Consider the following 18,947-nt stretch of genomic DNA (forward strand, 5'->3'; position numbering starts at 1 on the left):
GATGCCTACCCTGAGGTCTGCCCCTGAAACCGCCAATCTCCAGAGAGCTGCAAATTGGAGTTTGCCGCGTCCAGCTTCCTGGAGGCAGGAGCCCAGCGTGGGCAGGCGCTGCTGTGTGCTTCCCGGTGGAAATGCCTTTGAAAACTGGAAAGCCCCACCCACGTGAGAACGTTACATGAAATGGCAGGAAGGGTAACTCTTACAGGTCATCAGCAGCCCCATGATATGGGAATCTTCCAGAAGATGCTGGGTGTAAGGCCTCCAAATTCCACGCCCGTGACTTGCTGTTACATTGCAATTAGGTGCAATCTGTCTGCCTGCTTCACTTCCGCCCTGCGGAGGGTAATAACCAATTTCCCTGCCCCTTGTGAAAAGTTAGCAAGGAAGGGCTTCCCCGGGCAGGTGCTGCCCTCTGATTGGCAAGTCGGCTGAGCACCAGCGTGACGGAGGTGTGGGAGGCGACAGGAAGGAGGGCCGGAGACCAAGGCTGCTGGGTGGGGCCTGCGGCGCCAGGAGTAGCTGGCGCAGGCGAGGCCCCCAGCATGCACAGCGCAAAGAGACACTCGTTCTCAGAGACTGCAGGTGCTGCTGGGCCCCGGGAGCAAGTGCCTCCTGAACCTTCGCACACCGGGCACCTGCCTGCCTCACTCTAGACCTGGCCCCGCCCCCAGTCTCAGAGCTCACGCATCCTGCTGACCTCTGTGCCTGGGAACCTGCTGCTCCTGCCTGGCTCCGCCCTGCAGTCCCCAGCCCTGGATCTCATGGGCTGGGGAGCTGCCACTTGCCTCTGCCACCTCCCTATGCCTCGGCCACAAAGAGAACCCAAGTCCCATCTGCAGTCCTGGCAAGGTAAGGGGCAGGCCCTTGCCCACCTGCATCCAGCATGTGGGAAACCATCCCAGAGAGGAAAAGCAGGAAACGTCAAGGGTGAGCATGTGTCCCCAACCTGCTGCATGGCCTTGGCAAAGCCACCCAGTACCCTTGGGCCTCAGTTTCCCCATCCACAAATGAGAAGATCAGGGTATTTTATCATGAAGAGTTCTTCTCCTCTGACTTCTGTGGCCACTGCTGGCTCTCCCAGTCTGTGTGCATTATTAGATTACTACACTTCTTCTTTCCTGAGAAGGTCCCACAGGCACCTGCGAGCCCACCAGAACTCACTCAGGAACACACCTCATACGAGAGGACAGCCCCCGTGTGGCTCCGGGCTGGGAAGGAGAGAACCAGGCACCCGGATGCTAATCGCATGGATTCCCTTTATTGAACTGTACTAGTTACTGCAGTCAGATTAAGTCACATTTAAAAGCAGACCATCCAGTTGCACTGAAACCGATTATATTCATTACATAGTTTTAATCACTGTCCGGTGAACTGGCAAATCCAATCAAAGCATTAGTCTTTAATTAAAAAATTAAAAGGAAATATTCAGACAATAGCCAAGCAATCACATCACGATGCACAATTACCTAGAATTGCAATTAAAAAGTAGTTAACCGAAGGGGGGGGGAGAAAAACAAGAAATAAAAAGAAGAAGCAAAGAAAAAAAATCACACTAATTCGTTTTTAAAAACTATCAATATAATACATGAAGGAACAAAGGACAAGAGCCTTTAAAAGCAGGTTTCTCTAACTCTAGAAATGTAGTCTGCGGCGGAAACTCTAAAAGCACACTAGCTGTAGCAGGACAATAAAAAATACTGAGCATGGAATACTTTTAATCTCTGCCATTAATATTCATTTCCAGCTGCTTATAATAGCAGCGCCTCATGGCCAAATCATTAGAGTTTTACATCTGGGTTGCAAATGACACTTTGATTGGATGTAATGTTCAAATGGCCCTCCCCACGGCGTCTCCGGCAAGCCTTCCGCGGAGAGGTGTCCTGTCGAGCGGTCCCTCACTGTGCGTGCTGGCTCATCGTGTGGTTCTGCAAAGGCAAGAAAGGGGCGCGCATGAGGGCAGAAGAATGGAGAGCATGCCCGTCCCTCCCACTCGAAGCGTCTCTGCCGAGAGCCGCAGAAAAGCAGTGCGATTATCACAGAACAAAATGCAACCAGGAAAAAGTGCTCCAGGGACGCAGCTGCCAAGACGCCACGTTGACGTGGGGCGTGGGGCTCGGTTCCTGTGGCTGCCAGCCTGGACTCCCCGTACGCTGTGTTTTTGTTTTTAAGACCATTTAGGTCTTACCACGGGACCAGCAAGGTGGAGGGAAAGGGGAAATGCCAGGAATTAAAACCATCCCTGCCCACCTCTCCATCTCCCTCCAGCCTAACGAGGAGGAGGCAGCTGTGTCCCATCGCCCGCAGGCTGCCCTCACAGCCCCTGCCGGTCCCGGAAGCTGCGCTGAGCCTCGCAGAGGGAGACGGCAGGTGTGCCGTGCAGCTCTCTGGCCAAGACACACGTGAGCGGGTGCCATGTGCAGAGGCAGTGGGTGGCCCAGGGGCCTGCAGCCAAGGCGGGGCATGTCACCTAGCAGGAAGGGCGCTGGGAGGAGCCTCTGCCTGGGGCTCTGGACCCTGCCCATTCAGTACGAGACTGCTCCTGCCAGAAGAGAGGGACTTGGTGCAGTTTGGCCCAGCCGACCTAGGAGCCCAGGGCCTTGGGTGGGACCCTGTGGCCAAACGCCTCCCTGTCACCGCAGCCCATGGCATCCCCGCCCTCCTGCCGCCGCCGCCGGAGAGGGCCAGCAGTGTTGCTCCTCTCCGCGAACCAGCGGCTGGGGCTGGGGTTGGTATCTGAGCACAGTCTTTGTTTCTCTTCAGTGGTTTGTGTTCTGAATTCAGACCAATTTCCTCAAAGCCTCACGACCCCTGAGAAAGGACGCAAAGTGCAGCAGGGTGGAGGAGCCCTGTTGGGGGCCCAGGACCTCCGGTCCCCAGGGGTGGCTTCTTCTGCAGCCCCAGCGGCACACGGGCGCTGCGGGTGGCTGCGGGCGTGCTGGGAGCCGTGGCCTGCAGCCCTGCCGCTGACCACCAGGGGGCAGAGGAGGCGCCAGCCTGGCTGCGAGCGGCCAGAGGATGCGGGGAGACGGGGAGACGGCCGCGCCTGCCCCGCACAGGCCCTGCGGCAGACCCTTTCTGCGTGGCACTGCGGCGGCTGTGGCCTCCGCGGCGACGTCGCCGACACTGCCAGGGAGAGGCAGCCCCGGCGCCCGTCCACAGGGTGCATGTCGCCAGCACCCACGGCACGCGGTGCCAGTCCTGCTGTCCTCCCTGGGCCAGGGGCAGGCGGCGGGCGCGTGCTCTGCGCTGTGGGGACCGCTCTTTCCATCCTCACAGCGGCCCTGCAAGGTGAAGAAACTGAGGCTCAGGGAGGCTGAATTGCTGGCCCCAGGTCACTCGGCGTGGGAGCCCGAGGGCTGAGCCGGGCAGCAGGAGTCCAAGAGGGCCGGGCTTGCACGAGGAGGCAGGCCGCCGGCGCCCTGCACCCGGCAGGGACCCAGGCCCGGATCGCCCGCGCTCCGCACGACACAAGCACCGGCTCTGCCAGCATGGCCTGGCACCTCAGCCGGGGGTGTCACGGACCCAGAGGACACAGATGGGATGCGGGCGGTTTCCATGGGAACCTGCACCCGCCAGCGGAGGCACCTCTCCCTGTGCTTGTGCACGGACGGCCAGCAGTCCTGTGGGGAGCTGAACCCACCTACACACAGCTCCCTTGCAGCTCCGAGCGCTGCCCACTGAGTGCCCTCCTCCTCTGTCTTCCCTCCCAACCGAGCTGCTCTCGGAGTCCTCGAGGCACACAGGCCTCTTCCCCATCCCTGCAGCCACCTTGAGGCACCCCCGGCCCACCTCCCACACCATACGCCCTCCTGGGCAAGACCAGCCCTCCTGCCGCGATGCACGCAGGGCAGCTCCGCGTCTCTTCCCGGCCCCACGGCACCCAGACCAGGACTGGGCACACTGTGTCCCAGCCAGATCCATGGGCCTCCAGTGCCCGGTGGTGACATGGCAGGCACAGCTGCCCAGGGGCCATCTGGATACCTCGCTTCCCCACCTGGCCAAGGCCAGTCAAAGCCCCTGCTATCTGGGCATGGCCTTATTTATTTGTGGGAGGATGGGGAGGGGGAAGACAAGGGACATTAGACATGGACAGCTCTTTTCCTGTTTTCAAATTACAGCTCCTAGGGCCCCGCACAAAGTAGACACTCAGGCAACATTTGTGAATGAATCAACGGAAGGAAGAATGAATAAATACATGGGCAGGACGCAGACATGTGGAAAGGGGAGAGGGCATTCCGAGTGGGTGGAACAGACACGGTGTGGAGGCTGGACAAATACGCCAAATAGGGCACCAGTGGGGTCCCAGCACAGTGGGGACACAAAGACTGGGGCCTGTGGACTTGGACGGCAGAGGCCAAGTCCCCACGAACATGTACTTTGCTCCAAAGGCTGCAGAGGACCAAAGATGATGTTCGATCTCCACGAAATCCTCGAGAACCACCCCGCACCGACACAGGGAAGGAGGTGCCTGGGGGTCTCTGGGCCATGAAGCTGCTCATGTGAGACACGTGGTCCACACCAGGTCACCCAGGGCTGCGGGCACGGGAATCCTGGCAGAGAAACCCATGCCTAGGAACCCTGGTTAGGAAAACACGAGAATAAATGACCCTTCTCAGGAAAAGCAGCAGTGAGCCTTCTCGTTGTAGGAGCAGTAACAGGTGGTTCTTAGGTTAGACTCAAGAAAGAACTTCCTCATAGAGGGTGCTGAGACAAAAGGACACAACTTCCTTCCCTCACGTGCGGTTACAGGAACAAAGCCCAGGATGTCACAGCAGATGGATATGTCAAATCTTGATGCCCTGAGGGGAGCAGGCACCAGACTTCACTGGGCACTGTGATATTCTATGTTATTAAGCACCTGCTGGATGCTCTGGGCCAGGCACAGCAAGGTGGAGGGGGAGACTCCAGCTGGACCCAACCCTCCAGGGACCTGATGTGGTGGGTGAGACACACAGACGCCCTAATATCTGTGGGATTAATGGCGCAGATGGCAGCTCAGCCAGGGAAGTGGGACAGCCACCCCGTCATGTGCGGGTTGGGGGGCATGCTGGGGAGCCCAGGGGCTCAGCCGAGGCAGGCATCAGCTCCTCCACAGCCAAGGGCAGTCTCCTTAAGGGCAGAGGGGTGGCGGGGACCCCTGTCCCTGGGACTCACCGATCACCCAACACCTGTGCCCGGAGCCACTCTGGCGAGCCTCTGCAACCGGCGCAGCTCAACAACCCTAGAAGAGCCTGCAGCTCCTTCCCCACAGCGAGCAGCTACGGTTCGAGGGACACGGAGGACCGCCAAGCCTTCTTAAAGAGCTCCTTCCACCCAGCACGCTTCTCGCAAGGGCATTCTGCCTTAATGTCTATTTCTCTGTTTATGCCTGTGCTATATTTAGCCCCTTCAGAGAAGGAAGAAAATCGTTTTTTAAAGACGCTACCGACCTCACAGATGAACACTTTCTGGCACCATAAAGGCTGGGGTGGGGGCAGGGAGGCCGGGAAAGCGCCTGTGGGGCCTGGCCTGCGTGCCTGCCAAGGAGACGCAGGTGTGGGGCAGAGGGACAGGTGAGAGACAACACCGAGGGCGGGGGCGGGGGGAGCAGCAGGCAGGGCTCGCGCACCCTCCCGGGCGGAGGTTCTGCCCTGTTTCAGAGCCTCTGCCTGGCGCACAGGGCCATCTGCCCCAGGGACACAAATCAGCGATGGGTTAAGGGGTGGCCTGGGAGCTGGCATGGAAATCTGTCCACTGCCAGTGTCAGGGGCTAGAGGCCTAGCTGGGGTTCGCGAGACCCCCAAAACGAGCCCTCCCTGCTCCCTGCAGAAGTCCTCAGGGCACTCAGGAACTGGCTGCTGTCACGCCGGGCCTCTAGAGGGAAAGAAGGCCAGCGTCCACTTACACAGCTGCTCGCTCACTCATTCACTTTTATGGAGCCCTGCTGGGTGACAGCCACTTTGCTCGCTGCTGGGACCTCACTCAGCAGCAAGATGATCCTGGTCCTGAACCCAGTGCAGGCTAACACTGTGGGCCCAGGGGCAGGGCCAGGAGTCTGGAGCCTGCGGCCGGACTGTCCTTCCCAAAGCACACGCTTGAATGGGCCAGTGGAACTCAGGTGGGGTCCCAGTCTGGTGTCAGCAGCCCCAGGAGGGCCCAGCCCGCCTCTGTGCCCAACACACTGCCACACGAACCCTGCATGCCCTCCTAGTCTGCAGCCCAGGATGGCTTCTCCAGCTCTGTCAGCACAAGTCTGGGGCCTCTGACACCCGGCACCACACTGCCGAGGGGAGAGACGAGAGGCGCTTACAAGCTGGTGCTTGGCAGGAGGAAGCAGCAAGGCCGTCTCCGGACACCCTAGGGCGGGCCGGCACGGGCCAGAGGGACTTCTCCGCACTGCAGGCCACTCTCAGACGCCCTTAGCTGCCCTCCCATGTTCCAGCTACTCTGGCGACAATGCCTGTAAAGTCCCAGCACCTTGCCTGGCCCTTAGCAAGTGCCCGTTGGTGCCAGCCACTGCCCTGGGTGACCACGGTAGGCAGGAAGCCCAAGTAATGGGTTCGAATCTGACTGCACCTACCAGCCACGTGGCCTTGAGCAAGTCCCCTGACCTCTGGGTTTCGGAAGTGGCAGATAACAAAGGCTGTGGGCCCATCTAGTCTTCGAATAGGCTGGTGCCCTGTGACAGACAGACAGCTGTCTCCCTGCTGGAACCCCAGGCCCAGACACGGCTGGAGCTCACAGCGGGGCCTCACAGAGGTCTGGTGGCCCTCCCCTCTGTGAGTCCCAAGCACTGGCGCCAGCTCAAGCATGCTCCTGGGACGTCCCACCCTGGACGGCCCCGCCTGGAGCAGCAGGCATTAGCTAAAGGACCCCCCCATCACCCTGGCCAGAACCTCTGGACCCACAAACCACTGTTTCCCCTGCCCGCCCTCAGAGCAAAGCGGCGTGTCTGGTGAGGAGGAGCCTCAGGGAGGTGCGTGGGGGCGCTGTGCACTCGTGCTCACTCATTTCTTCCACAGCCGGCCCGGACGCACAGGGGGAGCCCCAGCCCCTCCCTTGAGGGTTCACGGTTCCACCGGGAGAGTGGCCAGAATCACACCCTAAAGACCTGAAGAGGCAGAAAAGAAGGACTCGTCCTCGGAAGCCAAGCCCTGGCCCGCCCTCGAGCCCGCGTGCCATGAAGACAAGGGAACACGCAGCCCCGCGCCCAGGACGCCCACCGCGCTGCTCTCCGCCCGCCCCGCGCATCACCAGCCTCTGGCCCGGGTGGGAAGAGGCCGCGGCCGAGCCTCCTTCTCACGCTGCCCGCCACCGGCCACTCCGAGGGCTGCGGCCACGGTGCTCCCACGCGCTGGCCATACAGCCAGCTTTCGGCAGGAGCAAGGACCAAGTCCGAGAACCTGCCGTAGCCACGGAGAGACTCTTGTCTCAGGGGAGAAGGCAGACCCTCAGGCTACAGCCACCGCGTCTGAGCGAGTGGGGACGCCGTGGGCTCTGCCACCTGCTCGCTCGGCAGACGGGCGCCGCTCTCGCCGCGGGCACACCCGGGCCCTCCCCATCTGCGGCGAAGCGGGGGAGATTTCACGTAGAGGACGGAGGAGAGAGGACGTCTGAGCGGGACATGCTTAAGGAAGAAGCTGCCCTTCCGGGACATTGGGGGCTAGGACTTGCACCAGGGCGTGTCTGCCTGGAGGCAGAATGAGCCGCAGCAGGCGTGGGGCTGTGACGGACGCTGACAGTGATCCCAGCCGCATTTCTCACCGGCTCACTGTGTGCCAGGCACCGCTCTTGACACTCACTCATATGAACTCATTAACCCTGGTGACAGCCCTGTCAGTTAAATGCTGTTACTGTCCCTATTTTACGGATGAGTAAACTGAGGCACAGAGAGGTTCAGGTCCTGCAGGTGGTAACATCAGCACCGGGCCTGCCCCAGGCCGTCCGTCTGCAGAGCCCACTCCCCGTTCTGCTTGTGAACTGCGGAAAGCGCAGCATATGCTGGGGGAACAATGAATCATTCAGCTTGGCAGCAGCGCAGGGCGTGAGCCATGGAGACGGGCCTGGAGAGGAGGGCGGGGCCTTACTGATGAGGCTCCTTGGTGCCAGACGGGCAGCTTGCCCCGAACTCTGGGCCATGGGGAGCCATTGAAGGTATTTGAGCTGTGGAGTTACACGAGAGGCAAGACACAGGGAGCAGCTCACCCCTCCAGCCAAAAGGGCTGATCAGCAGGGCCTTTGTGCCCTCCATTCCCCCTGCTCCCTCCCAAGCCCCCCATTCCCCCACCGCCTTCATGCCTTTCCCTTTGGGGAGGTACTGACGCAGGCAGCCCCGCCTCCCCTATCTGCTGTGTATCACCTGGGCAGCCCCTCTCTGCTTGTGAGCACTTATTTTTAGAAGTGTTTGACAATCGTCCAAGGGTCTAAGACGAACAGATGGCCTGTCTTAAAGGCTCGTATGCTCGCTAGTTTGCACTTCTGACAAACGGTGAGCGTGCTCGAGAGCACACCATAAACAGTGCCGGACGAGTGCTCAGAACACAATTTAGCTAACGCACGTCATTAAAATTAGGGGTGAGCGATGGCCAAGGCTCCCTCTCAATGCCTGCCCAGTGACGCACCACGCCCTGGGGCCGGGCTGCGACGTGGTTGTGCCCGCGCCCCGTGCGCCCCCACACAGCAAGCCACCACCCGCCCATCAACACCCAGGCAGGCGAGGTGCGCCTGTGTGCAGTGACACCCACCCATGCATCCGTGAAGCTGGTGACACACTGGCCTGGCACAAAGCCCTGGAAGGCCCTACAAGGCAGAAGGAGAGGCAGCGCCTCGGTGTGCCGGACGTGCGTGAGGCTTCCCAGCCGTGCCTCCCAGACACGAGACAGCCTGCCGTCTGCCACTCCCGAGCAGCAGGAAGTGAGCGTCGGTGCTCAGCCAGGGAAGCTGTCTCCCGAGGGACAGCCCCAATCCGTCCGGAACTCCTGGCCTAGAGGGAGACTCCAGCTTCCAGGAAGCAAGGCGGTTGGCTTCACGTGGGGGTGGGGGTCTGCTGCCTTCCCTCGGAACCAAGAGCAGAGGCGGATTCAGGGACCTGAGGGTCACCTGGGGGGACACTGGAGGAAGAGGCACATCCAAACAGCCTCGGACTCAGACTCCAAAGGGCTGCCGGGCCCGGCCTTCTCTGGTTTTCTGGGCTGCTGCAGAGCTCAGGCAGGAGGAGAGTGGCCCCGTGCCTCTCTGAACCCTCTCTCGCCAGCACCCTGCGGCACCCAGGACGCAAGACCAAAGCAGGCAGTCTGGTCCAGGTCGGTTCCATGAGCAGGAAACACCCTCCCTCGAGTGAAAAAGGGGGAGAAAATATCGTGGGGAAAAACAAGCCCAATAAGCTCCCAGGGAGCAGGTTTTGTACTGCCGTGCTTCGAAAATAAAACCCACCAGAGAATAGATTGTTAGGAGGGAACTGAAACCTTCTATTAGGAACCCGGCCTGTAAACAGGCTCCCACTCAGAGCCACCCAACAAAACCAGGGAGCTAATAACACCTGCCCAGAGGGACAGAGGACTCCGGGGCTGCACTTGAGAATGCAAATGGGCCGTCAGTCTGCTTGTGAGCAGAGTTGCCGGCGAGCGTGAGACTTTAGACAGCCTCCACCCAGGGAAAAAAGAGTTTTATGGCTGTTGTCACAAGCAAAGAAGATAAAATATTTCCAGGGCTTCTCACAGATCTGCCCGTCCTGGGCAGCAGCCCACATCTGACTTGGAGGCCTGAGCCACCGTGGCCGCCGCTGCTGCTGTTTCTCCAAAGAGGGTGGCAGTCCCTAGGCACTAAGCGCTTGGAGTCCAGGGCAGCTAGCAGACGCAGGACTCAGGACCGAGCGTTGGAGTGAACTTCTGGTCCCCTGGTACACCTCGGGTCCCAGTCCTGAGTCCTGCAGCCCCTCCTGGGTAGCAACAGCACACTGTTCTGGTCAACCTCCCAGCCCACCATGGCGTCCACTCTAACCAGACCAGCCAAGTGCCTGCCTGGAATCAGGGCCCCGGGGACAGTTCACTGCAAACAGGGTTCCGACATGGGCCCTGCCCTCAAAGAGCCTGAGCCAGACCCCGAAAGACGGGGTTCCAGCCTGACGCAGGGGCAGGAGTCCGCCGGAGCACACCCACCGCAAGCCAGACGGCGGCCCGAGGCAGCGGTGGCTTCTCTGAGCAGTGGCCGACTCTCTCTTCCCTGCTCCTGGTGTGGGTCAAAGGTCACGTGCACGGACCACCCGGGAAGACCAGAGTGGCCTACCAGCGGGCAGCACACTCTCAGGGAGGCTGACGTGGGAGAGACAGCAGGTGCACCTGCGACCGTCTACAGGGCGCTGGCCGCAGGGCGCTACGCATCCGACGGCCCCGAGCTCAGGGCCGTTGCTGCTGGGCGCCAGGCCAGGTGCGGGGCAGCAAGGCACAAGCTTTGTCCATGAAGGGCAGGGCTTGGCTTGTCAGCTCCAGGCGATGACTGCCACCTGGGAGTGCAGGCCCGTGTCGCCAGAGCTTCTTGTTTCTAAGCCTTTTTAGAAACAAGAAAATCTAAACCTCGAAATCTACACCTTTTCAATAGAAACTGTGTTGACGTTTGAGGCACCATGCACCATAATCGAAACCTGTCTGCAGGTCGAATCTGGCCCAGGGGCTACTTGAGGCATCTGGGATCTGTGACGGCCTCAAGGAGCCCCAAGCATACTCCAGGGGAGGTGAAGAGCAGTGCCACTGGGAAGCAGATGGCTCGGTGACACTTAGAGTCCTTGTCCGAGGGGACGGGACGAGGGAGGTGCACAGTTATGCTCCGGAAGGATGGAGGGTGGAAAGTCAAGTCTGCTGAGGCTAGAACCGTCCACACAGCGTGGCACTGCTGCCTGTGGGCGTGCACCCCTCGGCTGAGTGCTTCCGGGCGCACCGGATGCCACCAAGCCTGGGAAATCAAGGAGCGTGCAGGGACACTAGAACCTTCTGTCCGCCCTAGATTCGCACAGGAGCCCGCGGCGTCTCCGTGAGTGTGGATGAGCGTGGAAGGGGGTGCATCGCAGGAGGAGGGCTGCCTCACCGCGCTGCCTTCCCGAGCGCCCGAGGGACACCGTGCGAGGTGGGGACGCCCCGGGCCTCGAAAGCAGGGCTGTCTCGTGGCTGGTCCGCAGAGCTCAGCAGCAGCTCGCCACGTGACCCCTTCAAGCATTTGCGTCGTGCCTCCTCACACCCTCCCTGCCTCCAGAGGACTTGAGAGCCCCATCCAGCTCCCGCGGCGTCCCATGGGACAGACAGAGAGAGCCAGGCATGGTGGGGACAGCCGCTCAGGGTGCTCAGGAAGGCAGCACGGTGGCAGGCTCCACTTTCGAGGCACACCCACCTGTACACTCACAGACACCCCCATCTCTCTCACACACGCAGTCTCACGGATACCCCACAGTCCCACACACACGCCCCCAACACACAGTCCTGATGACATGCAGCAAAGTGGTCCAGGGCCTGGTCACCGCTGTTCTGGCCTCTGCCCCCGACCCATGTGGCTAACCCGTCCCATGCTCACACCGCCACTGGGATCCCTCCTACAGCCCCACCTGCCCAGGACCAGAGGCCCCTTGGAGGCCCCTTCCTAGCAAGGGAAGCTGAGAAAACCAAGTGCCCGTGAGAAGCAAGTCCAGGCTGTCTCCACTGAACTCCGCAGTGGGCCCCAACCCACCCGGAACAAATCCAGAGCCCTGGCCACGGCACAGACAGCCCCGTGAGCTCTGGTGTCCACACCACCTTCTGCCAGCTCCGTGGACACGCCCACCCAGCGGCCACTCGGGCTACCGGGAATGCCCCGCACCCTCCAGTCCTCCCAGGCTGCTTCTCACCTGAGGCCACCCCTTGCAGTGGCCTTCCCACCCCGATCAGGGGCCACTCCTCCCGGCATCCCTCTGCACCTGCAGACCTTCCCCCCCAAGCACGTTCTTCAACCTGGTGGTTCACTGTCACGGTCAACCACCCCTCGCTACACCCCAGGCTCTGTGAGGCAGGGACCTGGTCTCTCGGCTCAGAGCCCAAACTTGGTAAAAACTCGGCAGATATTTCTGAAATGGCAGCCTGCGAGCTACTGAGACAAAGCCAAGATCCCACTTGTCAGGGAGATGAGAAGAAATACAGTTGCCCTCCCTTCCCCTTGCCCCTGCCCTGCCCAAGTCTTGTTATACATTTTTCTTAAAAGTGAGAAGGATCCTTTGAGGACATTATGCTAGGTGGGATAAGCTGTCACAGAAGGACAAATGTATGATTCCTCTCCTGTGCTGTCCCTAGAACAGTCAAGTTCACAGAGACAGAAAGCAGGACGGTGGCTACCAGGGGCAGGGGAGGAGGAGTGTGGAGTGGCATTTAACGAGAACAGTGTTTCAGTTGGGGGAGATGAGGAGGTTTGAAGACGGACGGTGGTGATGGCTGCACAACGAGCGAATGCACCTAAGCCACGACCTGCACACTTAGAAATGGTTAGGATGGAAATCTCATGTGCATTACATCACACTGGAAACCGGCTGGGCAGGATCCTGGAGTGAGCAGGGCAGGTGAGGGGCAGAGGGGTCGCATTTTGGACCAGTAGCACACTCCTGGCTGCAGGGTTGGAAGCCACGCAAGCCCACGCAGCCCACAGCAGCCCACAGCAGCCCACGCAGCCCACAGCAGCCCACGCAGCCCACAGCAGCCCACGCAGCCCACAGCAGCCCACGAAGCCCACAGCAGCCCACAGCAGCCCACAGCAGCCCACGTAGCCCACAGCAGCCCACGCAGCCCACAGCAGCCCATGCAGCCCACAGCAGCCCACGCAGCCCACAGCAGCCCACGCAGCCCACAGCAGCCCACGCAGCCCACAGCAGCCCACAGCAGCCCACGCAGCCCACAGCAGCCCACGTAGCCCACAGCAGCCCACGCAGCCCACAGCAGCCCATAGCAGCCCACAGCAGCCCACGCAGCCCACAGCAGCCCACGTAGCCCACAGCAGCCCACAGCAGCCCACGCAGCCCACAGCAGCCCACAGCAGCCCACGCAGCCCACAGCAGCCCACGTAGCTCACAGCAGCCCACGTAGCCCACAGCAGCCCACAGCAGCCCATGCAGCCCACAGCAGCCCACGCAGCCCACAGCAGCCCACAGCAGCCCACGTAGCCCACAGCAGCCCACGCAGCCCACAGCAGCCCACGAAGCCCACAGCAGCCCACGCAGCGCACAGCAGCCCACAGCAGCCCACGTAGCCCACAGCAGCCCACACAGCCCACAGCGCCCTCAGCTGGGAGAAGGAGCTTCAGCTCCCAGGGCCCAGCATGTCACCTGCCGAGCGCTAGCTTGCACTAGCTCAAGACCTTCTCCATTTCCATGACGCAAGGGGCTTCCTCTGTCATGCCGGAGCCGACCACTGTGGTCAACAGCGTGGCTCCCAGCACCAGGCCGCGGAAGAACAGCCGACCTTAAGAGACCCCTGGGACTGGGTGGCGGCTCTTCCCCTGCGCACGGTGCCTGACGCACACTGCAGGGAGGCTCGCCTGTGCTCACTGGCAGGTGCTGAGGACGGGCCCCAGGGTTTGCAGGGCTGCTGGAGGCGTGTCCGTGTTCTCCCTGGCACTGCAGGGGGAGGAGGAGGAGAGCCGAGTCACGCCCCCACACATTCACTATTTGGCCACGTTGGAAAAACCTAACATAAGAGGGCATTTCTCCCTGATGCTTCCTGACTCCGGGTGGGCTTTGCCACTTTAAATATTTACTCGTCAAAATGTGATGAAAAAAGAGAGCTCCACATCGAGTCATCATATTCCACAAACGAAAAATCAGGACAAATAGCCAATAGCTGGGACAGAATACTTGAAATCAGGACTGCACTGGAAAATCTAGGTCACACGGTCACTAATTATACAGAACACATATGTTCAGGTCCCTGAACTAACCCAGTGCGTTTAGGATTTGTAAATGATATAAGGAAACTTTGATCATATCCATTTCTACTGTCTTGCAAGTTTTTGTTAAAAAGAAAACTTTCCTGCATCCTCAACATTTCTAGAAAATTAACCCCTGCAGGTAAAGGGCTGTTCTGGCAGATGTTCAAAAGTGCTCCTCCTCAGAAAACATGGCGGTCTCCCCCCAGAATGGCTTCCGGAGCCCGCACAGCCAGCCCCCCTTGCTGACAGACCCCCGGCTGCAGGGCCAGAAGTTCTGAAGATGGACCTAATTTGCTGTGCTGAATTGTATGCATGCGTCAGTGATCAAAACCACAGCTGAGACCGGTTACATGTTATGATCGCAGCGGTTCTCATGAAACACATAGGCATACACCCTGGCCAGTCCAGAGAAGGAGTCCTGCCTGGCACAGAACGAAGGGCAAAGGGGAATCCTGCCACCCAGAAAGGAAGGGCTCCACGGGCTGCCTGCTCCTTGGAAGCTGTCCCCACTCATGGGGCTGAAGGACACTGCAGCCCAGTCCCGAATGCCGTGTCTGCCCTCCCGTATGCTCAGCCCCCAGCCACGCTGTGGCACACTGCCGCTGCCAGACACCTGCCCCACCATGCCCGAGTGGGGCGGCCCTATGCCTTCCCTTCCACCCCCAGGCAGAACTCACTGGTTTCCATGAGGCAGACCAAGAGTTCTCTATTCCCCGAGTCTGTCCTATCCCACTCAACTCACCAGAGAGGTGTGTGTGTATGTTTAGGTTTATGCAGTTTTAAAGTGGGGAGAGGGATGGGTAACAGTTAAGTGTGGAGTTAAGAGCATATGAAGAAGGCATCATAAAAGCTCTGTAGTAGGCCGGGCGCTGTGGCTCACGCCTGTAATCCTAGCTCTTGGGAGGCCGAGGCGGGCGGATTGCTCAAGGTCAGGAGTTCAAAACCAGCCTGAGCAAGAGTGAGACCCCGTCTCTACTATAAATAGAAAGAAATTAATTGGCCAACTGATATATATATATATAAAATTAGCCGGGCATGGTGGCGCATGCCTGTAGTCCCAGCTACTCGGGAGGCTGAGGCAGAAGGATCACTCAAGCCCAGGAGTTTGAGGTTGCTGTGAGCTTCGCTGACGCCACGGCACTCACTCTAGCCTGGACAACAAAGTGAGACTCTGTCTCAAAAAAAAAAAAAAAAAAGCTCTGTAGTTCCTGACATATACCTCATACTTAATACCAATGGATGATGGTGGTGCAACAACATGTAGCTGGACGGACGGAGAGATGGATGGTAGACAATGAGTAGATGGATAGGTGAATGGGTGGGTGGATGATGGATAGATGGATTGATGGATGGATGGACAGACAGGTAAATGGATGGATGAGTCGGTGAATGAATGTATGGATGAGTGGATGGATTGATAGATGGATGAGTGGATGGGTGGATGGATTGGTGAGTAGATGGATGGGTGGGTGAATGCATGGGTAGATGATGGATGGATTGATGGGTGGATGAATGGATGAAAAGATAGTGGAAAGATGAAGGAGTGAATGATAGATAGATAGATTGATGGATGGATGCATGCATGAATGGATGGATAAATATGTGGATGAGTGGATGGGAGAATGGTGGGAGGAAGATAAGTACACGAATGAGTAGGTAGGATGGTAGAATGAGCTGGTGAGAAGACAATGGGCTTTGGAGTTCATATCTTGCTTTGGTTACTTACCAACTTTGTGACTGACCCTAGGGAAGTCACTTCATTGCTCTAAGTACCCATTTACTCACCTGAAAAGTGTAACTAATAATATCGACCTCATAGCCTTATTATGAGCCTCAAGTTAGATAACATACATAAAAGGTTCTACAACACATTAAATGCTAAGCAGACATTCAATGTTGTCATAACTGATGCTAACCACAAGGTTTTGCCATGGCCGTCAACTCAAAGACATGGATGACTCCCCATTTTTGGTGTGGCAGCTTCCAGAGCAAGGCTGGGGAGACAGGGACGGTGCCGCAGGCCAGTGATGCCGCTGTCTGGACTGCACACCCAGGTCTGGCTTCAGCGGGGGAGCTGGTCCCTGGGCAGGGAAGAAGGGAGCCTCACCTGCTCCTCTGCTCCAGCATTCACACCTGAATGGGTAGAATCCACCCCACTGCCACCATGGGCTCCACTTGTCCCTGCCAGCCGGGTCCCAGGGCTCGGTTCCCAGGTCTGCAGCATGGAGTGGGCAGAGGGCACTTCCGGTGGCCCAGGCTGCTGAGGCACCGTGAGATGTATTTGCAAACGGTGCCGTGTTTCAAGAGGGGCCACAAACTCAGGGTCCAGGTAAGTAACAAACCAGGTAAGGTCGACTGGGTGGGGGCTGAGTTGACCCAGGAGCACATCCCCATGTTCAAAGGGGCAGCCAATGGTTGCCACCAGGGACCGTGGTCCAGTGGCTGCCCGGTCTGATTAGTAGAACAAAGATGCCCGGCCATGCAGTGTGGTGGGAAAGAGCAGAACCTGGGGCTGCCGGCCCGTGGAGCTGGCTCACCTCCCTGAGCCTGGTGCGCTGCTGCAGCTCCAAAGGCGCTGTGAGCACTGAACGTTCTGATGCATGAAAGTGCTGAGAACAAGCACTTAATAACATTAGATAAATATTAGCCATTATAATTATAGGAAACCTTCCTGTTTTGAAATATAGACGAACACTCCACAGTCCCCAGGCTGTGTGTTCTCACGCTCCACTCTACAAAAGTGCACAATGCCACGGCGACCTGGCTTCCCCTGGGCGTGTCCCTCTCTGCTGTGAGGAGAGACTGCACGAGATTATTCCGGATGCTCCCGTACCCCACCGGGAACCCACCCCGTGTCCCAGACTACTTCAGCATCCCGCTTCCTCCCACCTCCCCACGCTTCCCGCCAGCACCACCCTGTCCCTATTCTAAGACCCCGAAGAGTTAAGATGCTCCAGTATTTGCTGTCACAAAATGAACCAAAAATACAACCAATGAAACCATAACACACAAAGGAGGTACTCCAACTTAAGAGACGTTGTAATGAAGAACGTTCTGTATCTTAAAAGAAATTAGGGAAATACGATAACGGCTACCACAAACTGGACTCCTGCTACATGCCAGAAACAGGGCTACCTGCTCTTCATGTATTCTTTGCTCCTCCCAGCATCCCCATTTTCCTGACGAAGAAACCGAGGCTCAGAAGGCAGAGCAGCTTGCTAAATCATCTAGCTGGTAGAGGTGCCATCTGGATTTCAGCCCGTGTGGTCCGGTCCTAAGACTGCTACCTCCTTCTCACTTGCTGCCCCCTGGTACCAGCTAAAGGAGACACCAAACTGAAACTGCCACCTGCCCTCACGCAAACTACAGCCTCACATGAATGTCACTGCAGCCCTGGACATGCCCCAGCCTGTCCATGTTTGATTTTGTCTAAACTTCAGAAGCCGGGCGAGTAGACTCATGTTAGTTATTGACACAGCAAAATTAATTTTCTGCTGTCTCCTCCCTCTCCCCTCCAGCCTGGCCCCAGCCCCTGACTCTCCCGTGCGTGCCGATGTGGGGCTGCTGACCGGTGCTGCGAAATGCCAACGTGCAGTTCTCAGCATTAATTTCCTTCTAAATGTCATTAGTAATTGTTCTGCTTGACCAAAGAGCACAACGCAGGGTTACACCGAGACACGACCTGGTCTCTGGTTGATGGGGGCCAAGACCGCCAGCCATGCCAGACCCCAGCACCCTGGCTGGAGGCAGCCTGCCCCACTCCCAGCAAGTCGGGGAAGCAGACTGCTCATCAGGGACGGGTGTAACACGGGGCTCCACAACACAAACAGCCTGCCCGTGCTATGGAGCCATGGTTGGAGGCTCAGGCTGCGGGCCAAGTCCCATCTCTGCCCCTGCCTAGCTGTGCCTCCATTTCCCCACCTGTGAAATGGGGACAATATAATAACAGCATTGATTTCACAAGTTTGCCCTGAGGATAAAATAGGAGAAATCAGTGCCAGAGGCTTCCCTAGTGCAGGTTGTTGCTGTTCCTTGCCTCCTCCTTACCTCTCACCCCCAGGGGCGCAGGCTCGGCCCTGCCACCACACGAGTGCCTCTACCTCTCTGAGCCTGCTCCTGCCATCTGTGAAAGTGGGGCAGTGACGCTGACATCCACGCTGCCAGCTCCGCCCCATGCTGCCACCTCCACGTGGCCCACCTCGGGCACCGGGCAACGTGCTCAGTGACTCACAAGCATCATGTGCACCCCACGATAACCCTCCGAGAGGCTTTGGCGGCCCACTGTCCAGGTGAGGATGGTGAGTCACCGAGAGGGGAGGCCACAAGCCCAAGGTCCTACTGCTGGCAAGAAGCAGCTGTGGGATTCACACCCTCCAGCCCCTAAAGCCTGTGTCTTCCCGGTGCGATGTCTCCTCCTTGTCTGCGTCAGGCGGGCAGGGCTTTGTATGGTGTGAGCTTCTGCGGCGCTGAACCAGTGTGGCGCCCACTGTTCTTAGTGTTGTCATTGTTACTAAGAAACTGAAGGCATTTGGTCCCAGCTGAGCCAGCGCCGGCGAGGGGCTGGGCTCACGGCACACACAATGGCCGCCGGCTCGAGGCTCCCGGCAGCTCCTGGCAGCTCCCCCGTGCCATCTGTCACGATGGCATGGTGCCCCCTAAAGTTGGTTGGCCCCCCGCCCCAGGGCATGAACGACAGGCTCCACTGGGTAGACGGGCAGCCCGAGGCCGATTCCAAGTGCCATCTCTGCCCGGAGCTGGGCCTTGGGCTCACCCTCAGTCCCCACCTGGGCCCCTGCACACTTCACTGCTCAGGCAGCCTGGCCCGGCCCAGGAGGGCACTGAGCACAGCTGGCACAGGCCGTCCGCGCCTCACGGCTTCTCCGCGGTGACCAGCGCTCCCAGGGCAGCAGAGGCACCTCACGCCCCAGGAGCGGGGCGCCCCGGCCCCGCCCTCAGAGACCTGCCCGGCTCCTAAGCACTCTGAGAGCGTCTCTGACCCACTGCCTCAGCCCAGGGGCTGCGAACAGACACTCGAG

The 18,947-nt window shown here is 59.0% G+C and overlaps 1 protein-coding gene across 2 annotated transcripts in view; it reads right to left on the reverse strand.

The window, feature by feature from the left end:
- Window positions 1–1,701: 1,701 nt before the first annotated feature.
- ZNF423 (zinc finger protein 423) overlaps window positions 1,702–18,947 on the reverse strand; it is a 313,414-nt gene continuing 296,168 nt past the window's right edge. For both annotated transcript variants that reach the window (XM_012788967.2, XM_012788972.3), the window contains one exon: window positions 1,702–1,925. In XM_012788967.2, coding sequence (XP_012644421.2) covers window positions 1,896–1,925 — 30 coding nt within the window. In that variant the 3' untranslated portion in view covers window positions 1,702–1,895. The remainder of the gene's footprint in view (window positions 1,926–18,947) is intronic.

Source organism: Microcebus murinus, chromosome 20 (genome assembly GCF_040939455.1).
Source record: "Microcebus murinus isolate Inina chromosome 20, M.murinus_Inina_mat1.0, whole genome shotgun sequence".
Taxonomy (NCBI): domain Eukaryota; kingdom Metazoa; phylum Chordata; class Mammalia; order Primates; family Cheirogaleidae; genus Microcebus; species Microcebus murinus.